At 43.4% G+C, this 18,743-nt stretch overlaps 1 protein-coding gene across 2 annotated transcripts in view; it reads right to left on the bottom strand.

Moving 5' to 3' along the window:
- Positions 1-18,743, bottom strand: part of fam49bb (family with sequence similarity 49 member Bb) — a 58,367-nt gene that overhangs the window by 2,228 nt on the left and 37,396 nt on the right. For both annotated transcript variants that reach the window (XM_080418450.1, XM_080418451.1), the window contains exons 6-11: positions 10,737-10,876; positions 6,789-6,866; positions 3,087-3,203; positions 2,889-2,968; positions 1,549-1,675; positions 884-954 (exon numbers count right to left, since the gene is read on the bottom strand). In XM_080418450.1, the coding sequence (XP_080274576.1) occupies positions 884-954; positions 1,549-1,675; positions 2,889-2,968; positions 3,087-3,203; positions 6,789-6,866; positions 10,737-10,876 (613 nt within the window). The remainder of the gene's footprint in view (positions 1-883; positions 955-1,548; positions 1,676-2,888; positions 2,969-3,086; positions 3,204-6,788; positions 6,867-10,736; positions 10,877-18,743) is intronic.

The raw sequence follows: 18,743 nt of genomic DNA, 5'->3' as shown, positions 1-18,743 counted from the left end.
CTATGTAACCTTCCTCTTCTATCCCGGATTTGAACCCGGTTTTCCTGCGCAAGTTCTGACATTTTTACCACTGAGGTAATAGAGCCGACCTGCTTGCTCAGGGGATACTGCAACATTTGTGTCAGATCCTGTGTATAGGTGAGACATGACCTTTGACACGATTTAAATGTCTCAATAGAAGAGCAGGGAGACTAAATACAACCACCCCACTGGTATAAGTTATTTTGTATTAACACACTATACCATACAGATTGGATTTTATTCATACCGCTTGAACTGTGTGCTGGAATACAAATGGGCTTGGAGCAAGTTTGCGAGTACCATCTTGTTTTCCTATTCACAATAGGCTTGTCATTTTTGTCTCTGCATGTTAAAAAGCTTTTATTTGGTGTGTGCCAGTGTCTTGGACACTACATTCACAACTGCGACTATAAACCAACTAACTCCTAACGCCTCTGAAGTTAGAATCAATAAGTGAAAGCATCCAAATCCATAACTGAGGGATTATTCAGCCCAATAACCTCCCCTTTCTATAAGAGGATCAGTCTGTGTGGCTGCATGTGTCTGTCATGTGTGTTCGCAGATGGCTAGCCTTCTATTAGAGGGTCTGTGTGTCCAGAGCTAATCTAGCAAACCACTGGACCAATCAGCGTCCACAGATGTTTCATACTTTTTGAAATATTTAACTCTCATTTTATATGTAAATCAAAGGGCTATGATCAGCTGATCATCCGTAATCTGGAGTTATACGTCACAGACATGTCATAGACAGCTGACGTCACAGATGATTGACGTCACAGGCTAGACACATGCAGTCCGAGATCCACGTTAGAGCTACTCCGTTATACTTGTGTATATTGGAATTCTTTACATAAAGTCTTACCTGAGAGCGTTGAGAAGGCCTTCTACAGTGTTAGGAGGCTGGTCTTTTAGGACTTTGATACAGCCTTTCATCTGCAGAACAGAGAGCTACCGTTAGTCCCCATGTGAACAGCCTGTGATCCGGAGCAGGGCATGTACTATATGTGTGCGTGTGGCTGTACTACTCAAGTCTATTTGTACTGTATGTGTGTGTGTGCGTGTGTGTGTGGCTGTACTACTCACGTCTATTTGTACTGTATGTGTGTGTGTGTGTGTGTGTGTGTGTGTGTGTGTGTGTGTGTGTGTGTGTGTGTGTGACTGTACTACTCAAGTCTATTTGTACTGTATGTGTGTGTGTGACTGTACTACTCAAGTCTATTTGTACTGTATGTGTGTGTGTGTGTGTGTGTGTGTGTGTGTGTGTGTGTGTGTGTGGCTGTACTACTCACGTCTATTTGTACTGTATGTGTGTGTGTGTGTGTGTGTGTGTGTGACTGTACTACTCAAGTCTATTTGTACTGTATGTGTGTGTGTGACTGTACTACTCAAGTCTATTTGTACTGTATGTGTGTGTGTGTGTGTGACTGTACTACTCAAGTCTATTTGTACTGTATATGTGTGTGTGTGTGTGTGGCTGTACTACTCACTTCTATGTGTACTGTATGTGTGTGTGGCTGTACTACTCACGTCTATTTTGGAGGACTTGGCGAAAGCTCCTACAGGATGAACGTAGTCATACAGGATGATGACCCCTACCATGACCCGGAGACAGAAGGACACCGTCTCCTCACTGGCGAAACGACTGCGGTACTCTCTGCCGAGCAGGGGGAGAACAGTGTTACACATGGGACAGCATTTACCTCTTCAGAGTACAGGACAGCGTTACAATCGTTAGGGTATAGACCCCTTAACAGACAACGTCACACTGATAAGAACCAGTATGCGTGCAACCAGTATGCGCGCAATGAAACCCATTCTATGAGGTCTCGCTAGGACGCGCCTCACTAGCCAACACACAAGAGGGGGTTGGGGTGCACTGAAACCAGCACACCCCAAAACAACAGGTTGGAAATTGATTGCGTGAAACAATCACCTGTGCGTCCAGTCTCAATGTTAGTAAACAAATAATTGGTCTAGAGGACAGTGTTACACTCGTTAGGGTACGGGACAGTGTTACACTCGTTAGAGCAGTGGTTCCCAAACTTTTTTAGCTCGAGACCCAAAAGAGAAATGTGATGTCTCCCCGGGACCCAAACTAGTGAAAATAGCTTATCTACAAGCTCACAACGCGTCGCAATGTGACACGTTGTGAGCTTGCAGATCTGCTATTTTCACATTTTCATTTTTGATTTCCTTTTTTATAGAATGTCTTCTTTTTTTATGATTTAACTTTTTCCCTGAATATTAGTTTTTTGGAAAATTTTAAATAAAAAAAAAAGGCATATTTACTCGTGACCCATAAAAATGTATTTGGTAATCACTGCGTTACAGTTAGGATAAGGGACAGCGTTTCACACTCATTATTGAGTACGGGATAGAATTAATGACATGGTTGACTCGCTTCTTTCAGTCCTTTCAGGAAACATGTTGCTAGCCATGTAGTAAAACATATTGTGTACAAATAATAGAAACGGAAGGCATGGGATAATAGAACACTCTGCACACATCCACACAAAAGTCAAAGGTACATTCTTAGCACTCCTCTGCTAACAATGTACCGAGAGACTACAATGTAACACATACTGACCCACATCTGGGCCATATATTAAATACAGTAACAATAAGATACAAAATGTCATAAAATATTACACTGTGAAAACTGAAAACACACTTTCAGGAGGTTAAATTATTATTAGTTAGCTAAAGTCACAGATCTACAAGCTCAGTTTCGAGATTGTGGATCCGCTACTTTTGATGCTTTTGTGTGATGCTGTAGTATGATCAAGTAGAGCATTAATTTAAAAAGACAGCAACGACATGATAGATTATATGTAAAACACATGCTAGATAACATGTATGCAACTTACGGCGTTTCCAGCATGACTTTACACACACTCGCCATTGTGCTTAAGCAGTCCGTCGTGTTCTCAATAGGCAAGTTCTTGTTCTGAAAGCATACAAGCATTCTTTTAACAAAGAGTTTCAAAATAGCCAACACAATGCCAAATATTACTGTGTATATCTACGGTTGATTTTGACAGCAAGTAAGACCGCACACAATTCACCTCTGATACAAACTTTGTTGTGCCGTCACTCATCGCCTTCAGCATGGGCGTGGCATCGGCGTAGAACAGCGATATCCGATTGGCCAGCTCGTTGTTGACCTCGTTCTCACCTTCTGCCTGGAGGTGATCATAATAATGACAATACATCAAATTTTTTATAGTGCTTTTCTTGGTACTCAAAAACAAAAATAAATAAATGAATACAAATGTAATTCATTAAGAGAATAACTAGTTAAAAGGCTAAAAACTAGGCAGAGAAAACATAAAAGATTCAAGGCAAAGATGGCGATTAGAATTAGGTGGGGAATGAGAGTCTGAAAAGGTGGGTTTTGAGGTAGGTGTTGAACAGGGCAAGGGTGTGGGGCGGTTTTGTGAGCTGGGAGTGAGTTCCAAAGGGAGGGAGGCTGCAACTGAGAAAGCCCTGTCACCCCAGGTGCGTTTCTTTGTCTTGGGGATGTCCAGGAGGTTGGCATCACCAGACCCGAGGGAACGGGAGGGGACGTGGCACTGAAGGAGGTCAGAGAGGTAGCGGGGAGCCTGGTTGCTGAGGGCCATGTCGGAGGTGAGCAGCATTTTGAAATCTATACTGTGTTTAACTGGGAGCCAGGACTGGTGTGATATGGTCCCGCAGGCGGGCAGCAGAGTTTTGCACATACTGTAGTTTCTTGAGAACTTTGGAGGTGGCACCGTATAAGAGGCTATTGCAGTAGTCGAGTCTGGATGTGATAAAGATTGACGATTCAAAGCAAAAGCGTTCAGTGGGAGGATTATAAAGCCAGGGAGGAAGTTTGTCTCCTGAACGGCATGTTCTAAAAACTCATATGCATATTTGCATAATAGAAGGGAAGGGACACTTCTTGCCTCGAGTCTGCCTTTATTTTACGACGGGAATATCCGGCGAGCGATACCAATAATCTCCCACCAGCGTGTCAAGTCAAATCACACTTGAAGAGGAATGATCACACATGAACCGAGCGACCGTTCGCCACCGCTGAGAGGACACACGTGTTCCACAGAGATCTTCTCAATGATTCAATTGTCTGAGCTGTGACTTCCTTAAAGCACTCCGCTACGAGGAGGAAGGACAGCTGGCTGAGAATCCTTTAATGGTGACAGGTCTAGCTAGATGTCTGGCTCCATTTACCTAATGGCATATTCTGGTGCGGTGTCTGTGTCAAAAACAAGAGGAGTGCATCTTGAGCGCATCAGACATTCTGCAGTTCACCATTTTTACTAAAAAGGCGTATTGAAACATTTAATATTCTCCTACATTGAGTATCACATAAGATACTTATGTGATGTCTCCTCCAGTGACATCAAGAATATACTATATATCTGGTGAAATGCGCTGCATGGTTTATAGGACAATAACAATGGGGTCCTTGAACTTTTTTCAATATATTTCCAATGTGGATTGTTCAGCAATCCTCATTGGAGTGACTTGTAAATTAGGGGTGACACTAATGATTACATTGGTAAATGAGCAATCAGTTGATTATTATGACAATTCATCTGGTTATTGATTCTTGAATCTGGTGCCTGTTAACTCATTCACTGCCACAATTATTGCTGGCCGCGTTTGCCCACTGCCAGAGATTTTTCATCGAAAAAAAAAAGTACTCAGGAGCCGAGATACAGAATTTTTAAGTTTTAAGTTAACAAGGAAGTGGATGGGAGTCTAGATCTTTAAACAATCATATCTCCTTGGTCTTTGGGTCAAATTTGAAACAAAAAAAAAAAAAATGTTTTTGAAAAAATTAAAATTACGTTTTTTACGTCAGTGGCAGGATTGGTAAACGGGAAAAATTACGTTTTTTACGTCAGTGGCAGTGAATGAGTTAATGGAAGGTGCAGCTTTAAATGTTACAGCATGAACATGGTGCTGTGTTGTGTCCTTTTGTGGCGCCCGATAGCCGAGTATGCCTGACAGTGAGCCCCGGTTCAACTCCCAGTCTGGCCCGGACCATTTGCTGCACGTCACTCCAAAACACTCTCTGCTTCTTCCCATCTTTCTCTCTCCACTGTACAATCAATAAAACCAGAAAAAGCCAGAAAAAATAAATCCATATTTTTTGGCAAAGCGTGTTGGCAAACCTACAGCTTTTCACATCATTCCTCTGCAAAGGTTGTGTGTAAAACAGAATGATGACCTGGGGTGACATCAACCACTGGGGAGCTGCTTGCAGAGAGTGGGGAGTGTAGGGTTTTTTCCTTTTTACAGTTACTGTATCCCAGGGGTAGTACTCTGCTGCGGTCCCCAAGATTGACTCCACCTCCCCACCCCACTCCCACTCACCCCCCCAAGATCAGATGTCTTTCCAAAGACGGTTGATACAGAAAGATAGACCATCCCAACAAGAGCCACTAGAGGCAAAATGGTACACAAAGCCTACAAATGGTCTCCTAAGTGGGCAATGGCAGATCTCGCGAGCGTCCTACGTTTACTGGTGCTAGATCCCGCGAGAGTTTGTTGCTGGGACAGAGAAAGGTTGATAATAAAGTACATTTTCTCCCGATTTGTCGCATAAAGTTATTTTAGTATGAAAATATTGGGAAGATTGTGTGGCTTGTGACAATCGGGTCCAATATTTAGTTCAGTGACCATGGGACTAAAGAATCGTTCAGAAGCTGTGTTCACGTTCACTCCCCCATTGGAAATAATAAGACTCCAACCTGCTTCCGGTCTCCTAAAAAGGCGGCCGCCTACTTCACGCAGATACAGGTAGTAAACCGGATGGCATGTCTTTCTTTTTATTGTCTCGAGTCTTTCCCACAGAGCCTTACGTCTCTAGAGGAACCGACGGCCACACGCTACTGATCTGGGCTCACGTCCTGCTGCATGCCGCCATGCACGGCTGCGCTCCACTGAGCAGCGCAGACTCCCTGACACTCCCTGTGGGGGTACGGTGCACAGAGCCACAGACTTCCTGATGCACGTGTGTCTGCCAGACAAGCACCTCTCTCATGGGGCGTTGCTGGGACACTGTGAAAACTCCATCCATCATCCTTCTTGCCATGCACTGAGGTGCGGGGTGAGGTAATCGGAGGCCAACGCATGGCTTTAATCAACATCAGATTTGGACCGGGTTCGTAATGACGCATTCTGGCAGACGTCTTTGAGGAACGCAACAATAGTTCTTTGGCAAGTCTGCATTTTCCGCCCCATTAAAACAGGGGTCTTCCCCAAACAAGACTGGCAGCACTTGCAAAAGGACACCACGGAAAAAGGGGGGGGGGGAAATGTAAAATGTATGTACATGGGACGTGAAAAATGATTGAACACTGCACTTTCCAAATAAATAAAGAAATGTAAAAAAAAATTAAACAGGGGTCTTCAACGGATCCCTTAGCTGAGAGAGAGATGAAGCAGGAACCCCCCCCACTACATATTGTATAACATTGTGTTGCAGATTAAACTTTTTCATAGATTTCACAGCTTCATAGACTTGTTTGACAGCACTATCATAATTAAGGTTTTGTTTTTAATATGTTGGATTCATGTTAATGTGCATTTTCAGACATTTAACCACTTAAACCGTCAATACTTATATCTCCTATCACACTAAGATTTGGTACCCCCCTGTAGTGACTCTGAGGACCCCCTAGGGGTCCCGGACTCCCTGTTGAAGACCCCTGCATTAAAATCCCCCCCCACCCCGCCCTATCCTCCCAGAGCCTACACAGTGTGTAGTGTGTACTCACCGGTACGTTATTGATGCGCATGCGGCTCAGAGTTCTCCTGTAGTAGCTGAAGTCATTCTGAATGGCAGGATTTGTCATCTGCAAAGAAAAGCATATACATCTTAACAGAATGTCTCGGGGCATGAAAGACTGGCATGAGTGTGTGAACACACAACACAACATGTGTATGTGTGGGTGGTGTGGGAGATAGACAGACAAGAGACAGAAACACTGGAAAGAGCGAGTGTTTGTAGGTGGAACAGCCTGGAGCAAGACTTTAGAAAGTTCAGGATCAAATATACCTTCTCCCTCCCTGACGGGATGTTTTAGCAAACAGGGCAGAGCCATAGCTTGGGCTCCCTCTGTGGGTGGGAGCTGACATGAAATTAACACTGATGATACGATCTTTATTTTGACAAACAGGGTTTCGGAATCTACTGATATTTTAACCCCCTTTTTACATCCACCCTGAACCCTCATATAAAATCAGGTCTTTCCAGGAGATGGAAGCAGGTACACGTTTAACCGTGGGCACGGAAATAAATCACTATCTGTTAAAATTGATATTTCACATTCAAACATGTTTGAGGTAATTTTAACGTCTACTATGGCTTTTGTGAGCACCCCAGACAGTTTTTAAATTACTTGATTCAGTATTTAGATACTGTATGTGTTGTTCATTTGATCAGACACGCCCCTTTCCTATACAAACCCATTGTAACTTCAAACTCCATTTTAACCATGTTAGATTCATTGAAAACACCTGTCCTTGGTTCTGGTGACTGATATTATCCTTCTAATGCATGATGGGCAGTGTTTTTTCAATTACTTTTTTCATTTATTTTTTATAATTGTTTTGGGAAATTTAAAAAAAATAATTAAAAAATAAAATGAATGCGTTGCGAGGCGTTGTGAGCATGTAGATCTGCTATTCTTAAAGTCATTAAATTGTCCCTTTAGAAACGTGCAGATACCCTGTACACACTTATACTGTATTTTTTGTTTTTGTTTACTGTTGAGTTAGAAAACACTGTTTCACAATTAAGCAAATCATCTGGGGAACACCCCCCACCCCAAAAAAAATATTTGGGGAACCTCAACCTGGTTGTCCGGAGTCCGGACCCCCAGGTTGAGAACCACTGCAAAACAGAAACCTGCCCATCTTACCCACTAACCCACCCACTCCCACCCACCCACTCCCACTTTGCTTATCAACAACGGGGCTCCACCAATCAGTGCCGTTTGTCTGGCTAATTATCCACATTCTTACATGAGCTCATTAAAAGGCCGAGAGAGAGAGAGGCTGGCAGCCAGGCAGTGTAATCCTGCCACAATAGACTGGTACTCATTCTGTGTCCACTTAATGCCAACATGCGAAGACAGGCTGCCCTCGACGAGGGGAGGGGCTGCGAGCCCGCACTGATGCTTTTAACTGGGTCAGTAGACTGTGGAAGTGGCGGTTAAAGATTGATGAATAGGGCCTGGCTGGCATGTCACCTTGTGCCCCCCTACCTTCCTGCTTTTATCTTGCCAGCCTGGGTAGTACGGCGGGCATTAATTGGGGGACGCCGACGGAAAAAAACACCTCGGGGCATTAGGGTGCTCTCTTAAGAGGGTGTGTGTGTGTGTGTGTGTGTGTGTGTGTGTGTGTGTGTGTGTGTGTGTGTGTGTGTGTGTGTGTGTGTATGTCTACGAAACGGGGGGGGGGGGGCATTTTGCAGGGATTTAGGGGGGGAACCGGTTCAGCCCCGCTGTCTAACGAGATGAAAGCTCATACAATTGTGGACGTTGACATACAATGCACAGTCGACTGAAATAATCCACATACAGCATTAAGTCCCATGGCCTGTGCGAGATATCGTCTCTGTCGGCTGGAAACCTCAAATGTCCCAAAACTGTTACTTTTCTGGATTCAAATTTTTTTAAGTAGAAAAAGTAGCAGATCTACAAGCTCAAAACGAGATTGCAGATCTGCTACTTTTGATGCTTTTGTGTGACGCTGTTGAGTATGATCAAGTAGGGCGTTAAAGGCACAGTTCACCCAAAAAAAATACTTATTTTCTACCAATTACACACCCCATGAAGCCTTGAATTCATGACGATTTTCGTTTTTTTTGTCACATTCCTAAAACAATAATTTGATGACCGGCGAAGTCTCTGGTAGGAGACTCAATGGAGACTCCTACCGGTCATCCAATTATTGGCTTAGGACTGCGACAAAAACATCCATGGGGTAAGTAATCGATAGAAAAAAGTGTTATTTTGAGTGTGAACTGTCCCTTTAATTTACGAGAAAAAAAACACAAAAAGTTAGAATATGGAGATAAGAGGTTTCTGCCCAACAGCGACGATATGCAACATTTCACTGCACATACAGTACATGTACGAGCTGATGATTATTTATTTACCCTGCAAAAAAACACTTAACCTATTCTCCTGCGGTCTGCTGTATTAGTAAAACAAGGCTGCCACACAGAACAGGGTCTGGTAGCAAGGTACCAATTAAAAAACAATTATCTGCTCATTGGCTCAAGCTTAAAGAGTTAACGTCTAATTAAAGGGCATCAGCTGCTTGTTAGGCTAGTAAGAGCTTTGCTCGGATCACAAACAAAAAGGTACACGGTGTACTACTACCGACATGGAGTTATGATAGAAAAGAGAGGCAGAGTGTGTCAGAAAAATAGAGTAGGATTCTATTCACGCTTTGGCCATTTAGCTTAGCTCAGTAGTTCTCAAACTGTGGTAAAAAAAGAAGGAAAGAACAAGAAAATAAATTAAATGAAAAAGGACCATTACTGCATCAAAAGTAATCAACAAACTATTATCAAAACTGGACCAACTACTATCAAAACTGGACCAACTACTATCAAAACTGGTCAAACGTTGGCTAATAATATAAGAAAGAAAAAAAGCTGATCTACAAGCTCACAACGCCTCGCAACGCCTACCTACAGTATTATCCTAGATTACTGAGGCACTACACTGTCTCTATGCATTTGATGCATTACCTCGTGTTTACCTTGCTTACTGTAAATCGCTCTGGATTAAGAGCATCTGCTAAATGCCTAAATTGTAAATCATGCTTTATAGTGTCTTAATTTAATGCAATCAGACTTCTGATTATCACTGCTTAAAAGGGAATCAATGGGGATATAGAGAGATAAGTCTAATTAATTACTACCTTAATCAGATTATTATTGATTACTACCTTAATCAAGTATTAGTGCCTAGGCCACTGAAGAATTGCTGCTTAAGTGTTTTTTTTATTTCTTATTATTGTGCAATTTTCGGACTGCTGCTCTGCTCTTTTTAATCATTTCAGTTGGTGATATATTATGATTTGTTGTGCGCAGTGGAAGTACTTCACTGTGTAGTTTACTGTACATAATGACAATAAACTTCCTGTATCTATTATATTATTATATTATTTCACCATGCATTGTTGAAATACAATGCAAATGAATATACTGTATCATTCACTGAAATATATGATCACAACTCACTCATTTTTCAAGTCCTAATGTGCGATTTGTGAAACATGATGAAAGGAGCCCCCCCCCCCCCACACTAGCGCTGATTCCTAAACAACTAACACAATATGTAAAATGATTATGTTTTAGTAATACTAGTCCATACCCGGTGAAGTGCGCAGGCGAAATTAGTTGCAAACATGGGGTTATTGCGCGTCCCGTCGCGCGTCCCGTCTACTACTGTATGTGTAAATATGTAGATAACTTGTTTGTTTTCTTTGCTTGATCTCTTTTACCCCTCTTCCCTTTCTTTTTTTCTATGGGAATGACGTGATGGAACGATGCACGAAAACGAACTTCACCCACTTCTTTTACTTCTGAAAACCTGTTATGTGACAATAAAGCAGATTCTGATGTCATTGCCCAGCCACCACAAAAAAGGCTAACAATATCAAGGTTTTACAAGAAGGCACCCAAGCCAGAAACCGCATTATCTTACTTTTAGCTCGTCGAAGCGCAACGTGAAGTGCAGGATCTCTGCAAACTGCTTGGCCAGGGCCTGCTCCCTCTCCAGGTGCTGAGTGGGGTCGTTGTACTTCTCACTGGTTAGAGCTCCCAGGAGGCTGTGCAGTGCTGCCTCTGTAAAAGACACACACACACACACACACACACACACACACACACACACACACGTAAGAGCGGAGAAAGGCTAATAATGTAAAGCAGGACTCTTCAACAGGGGGTCCTCATAGTTACTACTGGGGGGCCGCCAAATCTTTGTGTGATAGGAACTTTTCTTTTCTTCACATTAACCACTTGAACCCTAGCATCCCTATTGTGGTTGGAACATTCACCGTAATTAGTCGATCTACAAGCTCACAACGCGTTGCAGCGCAACGCGTTGTGAGCTTGTAGATCGACTAATTACGGTTTGTAGATCGGCTATTTACGGCAAAGAGGTTTGGTGCATTGGGGGTAAAAGAGCAGACCAAGTACAGAGCCTATCATTTATTAAGTATTGAGGGTTTAAAAGGTAAAATAGCTGAAAATACACTGATGACAGTGCTGTCAAACAAGTCTGATGCTATCCATTACATCTAAGAAAAAGTTTAATCTGCGACACAATTTTATACATTTTGTAGTGGGGGGGTCCCTGCTCTCTCTCAGCTGAGGGGTCCTTGGCCTAAAAAACCTTGAAGACCCCCGATGTAGTGTTATCTCTTGAGTCATGTGTGTCAAGGTAGGGAGCCGGACCTGTGCCATCATGTCAAGAGGAAAAGATGCCTCTAAAAATGAAAAGCATCTCCTAGCATTTTTATCCAAGCTGGCATGTGCTTAAATAACTGCTGTCAGAGTCAAACCTAGTATTCAGCCTTCACGTATTTGCAAAGTCGCCTGGACTGATATAGGAAACAACTCTCATCCAAAAGGTTTTGAAAACGCTGTCACTCCGTGTCTGCGGTGCAGTCATTCAGAGTACAGGAGCCCATGCTGCTAAAGTATCAGTCCTGTACAGCTCAAATGTCAGTGTTGCCATGTCTACTTATTAGAAGCGACTTTGGGAATGTTTTTAGTAACCCGATTAGCGGGGGGCAGTGGACAGACAGCATGGTGGTAGTGGTGGGCGGTGGCAGATCTACAAGCTCTGCTATTTTTTCGAATATCCGATGCATATCAAAGTGCTCCTGTGGCCTATAATAATAGTCGGTTCTTTTGGGCTTGTTTTCATTGCTAGTTTCTTTCACAAACTCTGGCGACACAGCTCAAACGTGCGGAGTGCTGCACTTCCCACTTCCTCAAAATGTCACCCAGCTGAAGTAGTAGTAACCCGATTAGCGGGGGGGCAGTGGACAGACAACGTGGTGGTAGTGGTGGGCGGTGGCAGCAGCGTCTTAACTGCCAAGGGCCCAGTGCCAGTCTGGGGGGGGGGGGGGGGGTTTGAGAGAGGAGGAGGGGGTGGGAAGGGGAGCTGAGAGGGGCTTTCCTGCTCAGATGGAGAAGAGACATGAGAGTAATTATTGGCACGAGATAGGGGGGATAGGAGGGCAGTGGGGGTTTCATTCACCCCAGATTATGCTCATTGCTTTGACACTAAGTAAATACAAAGCCTACTGAGTGGCTTGACATGGTATACCTAGTATCATAATTAGCTAAGCGCGGAGGAGATCAGAGATATGGTGATATGGTGGGCTGCATTTCATTTCATACGGCTTTCTCTGAGCATTGTCAGTTAATAGCGGCTTCTCTGTAGGAAATCAAGAAAATGTCGTTAACCCCTTAAAACTGGGAAAGCATCTGTCATTTTAAGATTTTAGCGTTGGCTATTCATTAGATAGCAGATATACCAGCTCACAGCACGTCACTTTGTGCCGTCACTTTGTGCCGTCACTTCGTGCCGCGCATTTAAGAAAAATCTTGGAAAGTGTTGTCGACATTTTTAACACAAATCTTCTCTTTTATGGGGGTCCCTGGCACAAAACATTTTCAGATGGGGTGGGTCCGCGGCGAAATACATCGGGATCCGTGGCACGAAAAACGTTGAGTACTACCGATTTAGGAGGACTTTGTAGAATCTGCCTCAGGTCTTAATGGGTTAATGGCAAATAAAAGTTTTTTGCACACATGCCACACACCAGATCCAAAGTGAACTGTAAGCTGCATTAGATACTGTTGACCTCTAAATCCCAGAGGGGCGGGGTGGAATGTTTTGTTTCTATACACGCTGGCTAGTATTTAGTTTTTTGTCTCGACTTGGAAGGCAGATTTCAATAATGACATAACCATTTCCAGGGAAATGTTGAAAGTTAAATTCCAATATGTCAAACCAATTTCAAAGGATTCCTACCGCATTACAGGCGAGGGGGGTGAACAGGGCAATACAAACTGCTGGTCAAAATGGGACAAATGAAAATAAACGATGAAATTCAGAGGTTTTTGTTTGGTTGGAAGGCGGGCAGAGGGCTGGCAGTGTGGCCGGCACGGTAAATTGAGCACGTTTGCCATTCAGTAATGACCCCCATCTGCTTGGGCATCAGCGTTGGCAGTGAAGCGCCCGATTAAAAATGGGCTTGGTGATGGGGTCGGTCGAAGCACACCCACCCCCCCCCCCCCATCAAAACAGAAGTAAAGATAGAGCTGCTTTCGGGACCCTCGGAAACGAGCCACTCTCGTGTTGTTAGTGTGTCTGGGGGGGTCTGCAGGGGAACAGGAGGGCGAGGTGGGGGAGGGGAGGGGGTTGAGAAGGGGGGTGGGGCGGAGGAGGGGGATGTCTGATCTCATCAAGTCACGGCAGAGCTGGCTGTCGGAATGTGTGTGGGCACGTAGTGGGCTCCTCTCACAGGGAGGGGAGGTGAGGGGAGTGGTCGGAGCCGTGGCGGGAATCTACTCTCTAGGGCCAGGGGTCTTCTACAGGGGGTCCGGGACCCCCTAGGGGGGGCCTCCAAATCTTTGTGTCATAGGGACTTTATTTTTTTAATTTTCACATTAACCACTTGGAACCCTCACATCCCTATTCTGGGGGTAACATTAGCCGAAAATAGCAGACCTACAAGCTTGTAGATCGGCTATTTTCGGCGAAGAGGTTTCGTGTTCAGGGAAAATAGAGCGGACCAAGTACCGAGACAAAAGGTCAAGTTTACACAGTATTGAGGGTTTTAAGTCGTTAAATGTCTGAAAATACACATCAACATTAGGGCTGTCACGATTACAAATTTAAGTTGACGATTAATTGTCACACAAATAATTGCGATTAACGATTTAATTGTGTTTTTTTGGCATTGAACACTGGAACATAATACAATTAAAATTTTTGTTTGGTTTTTTATTTGCTTCATAATCACAAATTGCAAAATGTATGACAAATAACTTAAATATAGAAATAAATTACTGACACATTTAATAAAATTTTATTAAAATTAATTTATTTTTTAAATAGCAGAAATAGCTGATCTACAAGCATACAACACATCACGAATGTGACGTGTTGTATGCTTAAACCAGATTTGTGTTGCTATTTCTGCTATTTTGGGAAAATGTTTGAAAATGTATGAACATTTTTCAACATGGAAACGATTATGCAAAATAATTGCGATTATCTCAAATAATCGCGATTAGACGCTTATGTAATAATTGTGACATGCATAGTCAACATGAATCCAATATGTAGTGGGGGGGGTCCCTGCTATCTCTCTCCCCTTGGCCTGAAAAACATTGAAGGCCCCTGCTCTAGGACCTGCCAACAATGAAGCACAGACTGGACTGACACAGATTTACATTTCTCTCATTGAAGGGTAAAACAACACAGAACACCTTGCGTTCTTACAGTAGCGTCAACTAAAGATGTAAACAATGAGAAGCTCTGGAAGGATAATATGGGTGTATAATCTGGAGAATGGTTCGATAAGTCTCAGTGAATCGATAATAACATGAAAACTAATACCCACTGAGGGGTAAACGACCAGATGTTCCATTTCATTCCATATGCTCCATAATACTCCATAAAACTCCAATTACATGAGCTAGCCTCAGCGACATCTCTAATCTTTTATCTAGAGGAAGGTAGTCACGTGCTCTTGAGACAGCTCACTTCAGACAGCCTTCACAGTCTAGGGATGGGATGATAATCGCTGTTATCGTTTATCGTGACAAAAAAAAAACTCACAATAATAGTTATCTAGTTAGCTAGATTTTAATTAATCGTGAAATTGTCCTACACTAGGATGAATTCGCTTTTGTTGAGCTGCAAATTCAGTACCACTTAAAATCCTCTATGCTTGATAAAACGGACCTGTAAAGAGCGCACTTGGTACTCTTATTTCACTCTACACAATTCGAGTCTGCAAAAATAGCAGCTCACCACGGCTGTGAGCTTGTAGATCGGCTGTTTTTGGCAAACGTTCCCCCCAGAATAGGGATGCTGGGTGTTCAAGTGGTTAACAAAAGTGTTAAGTTTTAAGCATACAGTATTTTGATAATCCCGATAATATCATTAAATCGCAAAAAGATGTCACAATAATTGTGACATGTTATTTTCATATCGTCCCATCCCTACTTCAGGCCCTTGCTTATATTGTAGCTGTGCGGGGAGGGTCTTCTGACGCAAACATTGACGCCCCTGAATGAAGCCTCCGTTGAGGGCAGGGCAGCGAAGCGGAGCAGGCGGCTGAGGTTGGCGACGTGACCTACTTCATTACATAACAATCCGTAGTAGCTAGCTAGGCTGGCGCCCGGCGCCTCCTCCATTGACTACCTTCTAACTCCCGCCGCCAAAAGAGGGATTACAAGGTTAAGGTCGTCGGGGTCGGGGCGTGTCGAGGCCTCCTCCAGCCTCCTGGACTAACCACGGTCACCAGATTATAGGCAACCGCTAAGCTAACACCAAAACCTCGTCCCATCTCCATACTAATGAAGCCTGTTCCACACAGAGGTCAGCGTCGAGTGCAAGGCAAGCAGCAAGGCTGTCTGGGGAGGGTTAAATGTATGGTTGTATAAGGATAAGGGGGGGTGGGGCCAGTGTTGCCATGTCTGCTTATTATAAGCGACTTTGGGCTTGTTTTTCAGTTAAGTTGCTTGTAAATTATTGGTAGGGTTTTTGGGATTGTTTGTAAAATGTAGTTGCTTATTTGGGCTTGTTTCCTAATGTTGTTTAAATACAGAGGTTCTCAGACATTTTCATGTCAAGGACCCCAAAATTTATATGTATTTGTCCACAGACCACGGACCGCGGACCCCCCCCCCCCCCCCGCCCCCCCATCTAAAAATGTTTTGTGCCAGGGACCCCTGTACCAGATTTGTGTTGTTAAAATGTTTCAAATGTTTTCAAGATTTGTTTGAAAATAGCAGATCTACAAGCACACAAGATGCGTTGTGAGCTGGTAGATCTGCTATTTTCAAATATCCAATGCATATCGGTTTAAAGTGCCCATGTGGCCTATAATAGTCGCTTCTTTTGGGCTTGTTTTCATGGTTGCTCATTTCTCTCGCAAAATCTGGCAACACTGGATGTGGGGGGGGGGGGCATGTGTGTACACGTGTGCGTGTGTATGTGTGTGTATATGGGCATGTGTGTGCTAATTTTTGCAGTTCAGCAGCCAATGTTGCACATGTGCATTCTGATATAATTAAGGTCATGAAAGGAGGGGTTGTGTCTATATGAATCCTCTAGAGGGAAGGGGGCTCTGCTGCCATATGTATACATTAACCTTACATGTGTAGGACGATGGTTCGCAACCTTTGTGGATATACATTCATTGGCACAAAAAATGCAAAGGCACACACCATGTTGCCAACAGCTGAAAATAAGGTCGTCAGGTTTAGTGACGGTTCGGTGGTTCCGAGGTGCATAATATCACCTACATGCAGCCATCGCCGACTCTTAACCCATTAAGAACTGAGGCAGATTCTACAAAAGGTCTTCTAAATGCTAACCTTTTTCTGAAAAACGTATGTTGCTATATCAGTGGTTCTCAAACTTTTTCATGTCAAGGCGGGCCCACTAAAATTCTATTTTATTTGGCCTCCGACACCCCCCCCATCTCAAAATATGTTGTCCTCCACCTCAAGAAGCAAAGTTTTGGCCAAAAAAAAAAACACTTTAAAAAAAATTCTAAATAAATATTCATATATGTATGTAAATCTGCTATTTGTGAATATCCAACACTAAAATCTAAAATGACAGATGCTTTTCCGGTTAGAACGGGTTAATCCACTTTGCAAACCTTTGTTGCATATAAACAAACAAATCCCCCCATACAGTACGTACAGTACAGTACTTCCCTTTCACAACCTATGTTATGCTGCTGGGTGGAGGACACGCATTACTGTAGAGCCAAAACCAGCATTGATTTCACAGAACTGCTGTGTACGCCAGTACCTCCGTTTGATCGCTTCCAAAAGGCAGGGTAAGCAGCAGTGTTGCCATGTCTGCTTATTATAAGCGACTGTGTTGTTGCGGTTTTGGGCTTGTTTTCTTAATTGTGGTTGCTTATTTGGGCTTGTTTCTTACCCCAACTTTCAACAGCTGTCACTGATTCCCCTAGGGAAACTGAATATCAGTCTTTGTGAGATGTGTATACACCTTTTACAAACACATTGGTGAAGATTTTTTTTTTTTACTTATAATTTTTATCCCGCGATTTCGTAACCCTTATTTTTTCACCCGGTGTCAATTTCTAAGTGATCCTGGGCGCTACACTCCCCTCACCAGCCTAGGGAGGTCAGGGCCGAGCTCATGCCTCCTTCAATGCATGAGAGCCACCTGACAGGGGGGAGTTTCCCTGGTTGGACGTAGCGTGTGGAAGGAACACGTTATTCCAACCAGTTCCCATCTCCTCCATCAGGCGCCCCGGCTGTCATGGGGGAGGCGGTATAGCGACCAGGATTACTACATGTTTTTGTAAGGGTATCAACTACCCTGAGAGACACGGGGAGAACATGTAAACTCCACACAGAGTAGGCCCTTTCGCCAACCCCACCTAGGGTATGGGCGCTGATGACACGGAGGAGAAGACACGCCCCCAAGCGCCCACAGAGTCCCCGGCGGGAATCGAACCCAGGACCTTCTAGCTGTGAGGCGACAGCGCTATCGACTGCGCCACCGTGCCCCCGTGGTGAAGAAATGTCTTGGTAAGGAATTTATTCCCAGTAATTTTTTTCTGATTATATTCCCTGACTAATCAAATTATTGGCTCAGAAATGCACAAAATCAAAAAAATCTCCATGAATTCAAGGCTTCATTCGGGTGTGTAATTGATAGAAAAAGCGTAATTTTTTGTGTGAACTACTCTTTAACCTTATGCGAGAAAAAATATATAAATTTTATTCTGCTTTAAGTAGCATGTGAGGGGTCAAACTAGGGGTTTTTCATGATTCTGAATCCATTGCAAATATTTGTTTTGCACCAAAACCACTCCTTGGCAGAACATTGTCCAAGCCCAGCTTTCCGGCTCCAGTTCTCTTTTCTCTTTTTTTTTTCTTTTTTCGAGATGGCCACCAAATCAATAAGTGATATATATATTTCTTTTTTTAGAAATGTTATGAGTTTTGGAGGGGTTTTTGAACAGTTCTACCATGGGGTGGACAAGAGGATAAATGGTGTAGGTATAATCCTAGGAAGAGTATATCAACAGGTTGAGTTGAAGAGAAGGTCAGACAGAGTGATGAGCATGAGCATATGTCTCCGGGTAGCTCAGTTGGTAGAGCTCCCGCCTTTAGACCATTAAAAAAGGTCATAGGTTCGATCCCGTGCACCGTCAACTCAGCGTATGAGTAGCACGGCTTGAGTCCTGTGTTAAGTACTGAGAGCTGATGTTAGGTGTGAAGATAGAGAAAAAGATGGTGGAAAATGAAGAATGAACAATGCTGTGTGGAGCTCAGGGAGGAGATAAGAAAGGCAGCCAGAGAGATGAAGAAAGTAGGCAGGAGTACAAGGAGATGAGAAGTAAGGTGAAGAGAGGCATGGAAAAGGCTAGGTAAAGAAGATAAGAGGTTGGACAAAATGATCTGCATT

This window comes from Gymnoscopelus braueri (assembly GCF_963280865.1).
Source record: "Gymnoscopelus braueri genome assembly, chromosome: 21".
NCBI classification, from domain to species: domain Eukaryota; kingdom Metazoa; phylum Chordata; class Actinopteri; order Myctophiformes; family Myctophidae; genus Gymnoscopelus; species Gymnoscopelus braueri.
The sequence above is the reverse complement of the archived record's forward strand: the minus strand, read 5'-3'. Positions and strand labels throughout refer to the sequence as shown.